Source organism: Rhincodon typus, chromosome 8 (genome assembly GCF_021869965.1).
Source record: "Rhincodon typus isolate 14 chromosome 8, sRhiTyp1.1, whole genome shotgun sequence".
NCBI lineage: Eukaryota > Metazoa > Chordata > Chondrichthyes > Orectolobiformes > Rhincodontidae > Rhincodon > Rhincodon typus.
The window spans coordinates 36,270,621-36,273,078 of record NC_063339.1 but is presented as its reverse complement, the minus strand read 5'-3'; the positions used below and the strand labels follow the sequence as shown (position 1 = coordinate 36,273,078).

The 2,458-nt window shown below is 34.0% G+C and overlaps 1 protein-coding gene across 1 annotated transcript in view; it reads right to left on the bottom strand.

Moving 5' to 3' along the window:
• Positions 1 to 1,751: 1,751 nt before the first annotated feature.
• Positions 1,752 to 2,458, bottom strand: part of LOC109937114 (exocyst complex component 3-like protein) — a 26,139-nt gene continuing 25,432 nt past the window's right edge. The window contains exon 6 of the mRNA XM_048600094.1: positions 1,752 to 1,781. Coding sequence (XP_048456051.1) covers positions 1,752 to 1,781 — 30 coding nt within the window. The remainder of the gene's footprint in view (positions 1,782 to 2,458) is intronic.

The following is a 2,458-nucleotide window of genomic DNA, read 5'->3' as shown; positions in this document are numbered from 1 at the left end:
AAAAGAATCATTGATCTGATTGTGATCTCAACTCTTTCCTGTTTGCCCACCCAACCACCATAACCGTTGGCTACCTTGTCGATCGTCAATCTGTATAGAAATAAGGTAGAAATTTGGAAATCCCTTTGGAAAATGGCAATTGATGCTAGACCAATTGTTAATTTTAAAATTGGTATTGAAAGACTTTTAGCCAGTGGTATTAAGGGATAAATAGCAAAGGCAATATATAAAATTAAGTCACAGATCAGCCATTTAATTTAAATTGATCTGATTTAATGGCAGAACAAGCTTGAGTGGTTAAATGGTGTCCTGTTCCTTTGTTCCAAATGGAAAATGTGTAGATAAAAACAAATATTCATATTTAGTATGAAATAAATGTTTAACTGAAGACTAATAGTTCTACACATTCTTACAGTCACCAATTCACAGGAAATGTTACAATTTACTAAATGTGAATCAATGAATTGCAGTTAAAATTTATGTGAAGGCTTCAGAACTCTGAGAAATATGTCACATTGTAACAATTCACCAGTTATTGGATCCAGTCATTGCCTGTGAAGTCACAATATTGTAAAGCTTCCTTCCCTAGTCGTTGTGCTTTCTGGTAAAGATGTGTTGTTGCTGTCTCTTGATTCAAGCTATTTTTGAGGAGGATAAGTCTTCTTGCAGCAAGTATGCTTTCATTAAAATACATTTTATTCCCTCAAGACATGAAAACTTAATATCCAAAGAGTCACAACCTGTGATAGTTAGTTCAGGAATCAAAAATGCTTACAGAAACTTGACGTCAATCATCATTGACATTCGAAAAGATAGAATGGTGATGACTTAGTGTCTAAAGTACAAGCTGAACTATGTGCTTTTCAGGTGTAAATATCATCACTTAGTTAACAATACAAGAGTCGATCCAACTGGCAAGTGAGCATGTAGTTCATTCAAAATTGTTATTTAAATTTAGTTGTCATTTAATACTTATTATTCACACTGATTCTACTAATTATGCTATGCAACAAAACATGCAAAAATGATTCTTCCTCCATTGGAATTTAGAGACATTTATCCCTTGAAATAATTGATTGCATGATGAAATGTCATTGTTGAGTTTCATCATGTCATTTGCTTGTTTGAGGATGCTCCGTCTCTCTTTTCTGGTCATCTTTCCTCTAATATCCAGAATAGCATTGATGTGTTCCTTCCTTTAAAATATAAATTATAGTATTTTGCAATTTATGCAGCAATCACTGATCTTGATTGCCTTAATTCTATTAGTCTGAAGTTGCCAAACCTATGGCTGTCCTGTGTTATTTTTGCAGACTCTTTTATTGCCTGTTCATCTTGTCTGTTCCTTGAAAATGTTCTTTTTTATCCTGTATCAATAACCCTTCTGACTCTTAATACCTTCCAATTATACTTTTAATAGTCTTACGAAAGTTACAGAAGTTGCTTTTAACCATTAACTTATAATTCTAATAATTAATTACCACTATCATTTTAGCACTATTTATCTGGCTTGAATCTTCACTGAGTTGGGACAACTTAGGAACCTTTAAAACATGGAGAATGGGTCCCAACTCTTGACCCTATTCCCAACGTTTCCAATCTGTAGGAGTGCCTTTAAAATGTATGGGCTGGCTTATATTGTCAGTTTTCACCTGGTATTCCTGACCTGGTTGGCGCCATAATGAGGATAGGCATGTCCTAGTTTTATGCAATTTATATAGAGTTAGACCAGGTTTCAAATAACTCACGGTTCACAAAGGCTCAGAGGTGTAAACCATAGTCTGTAAGAGGGGACATTTTGAAAGATACATTCAAATGTTCTCCTTGGGACTCTATCCATCCCGGTGGTCCCTCACATCCTCTGACAAATTATGGCACTTCTATGACCATTCACCAAAGATATATTGAATGTAAGCAATTAATTCTACAGTGATAATAGGATCACATGTTGTAAAAGGAGTTTTTCTAAGAAAGTTGGAAAATGCAGAAAACTTGAAGTCATTTTTTCATTTCTTCCCCTGAAAATCATTGCATGTTATATTTGGTATCTACTCCACACTCTATTTCTGATCCTGTCAAAGTTTGTTGTATAACATTCCAATAAAAGTGCCAATTATCCTGACTCTTTAAATATCAATAGCAGGAATTGTAAGCACTTAAAACCTCCTAATCTTGTATAAACAAATATTGTGCAATTGACAGAACAGATCAGAGAACCAGAGCTGACAATCAAACACAGTTTTCATTGTGCTCAGGTAATTTAATACTTTAATGGACTTTTGGGCTCTCAGTCAAGCTTGCATTGAGGTTTGGAATTTATTGTTATAACTGTTCATCAAATGTATCCTTATCTTTAAAAATTTTGTACTGATAATGTTTGTACTATGTAAGAACTTAAATACAGTCACTCAGTTTGGGTTGGGATGTACTAGTAGTGTCTCCCAATAAACTATTATTT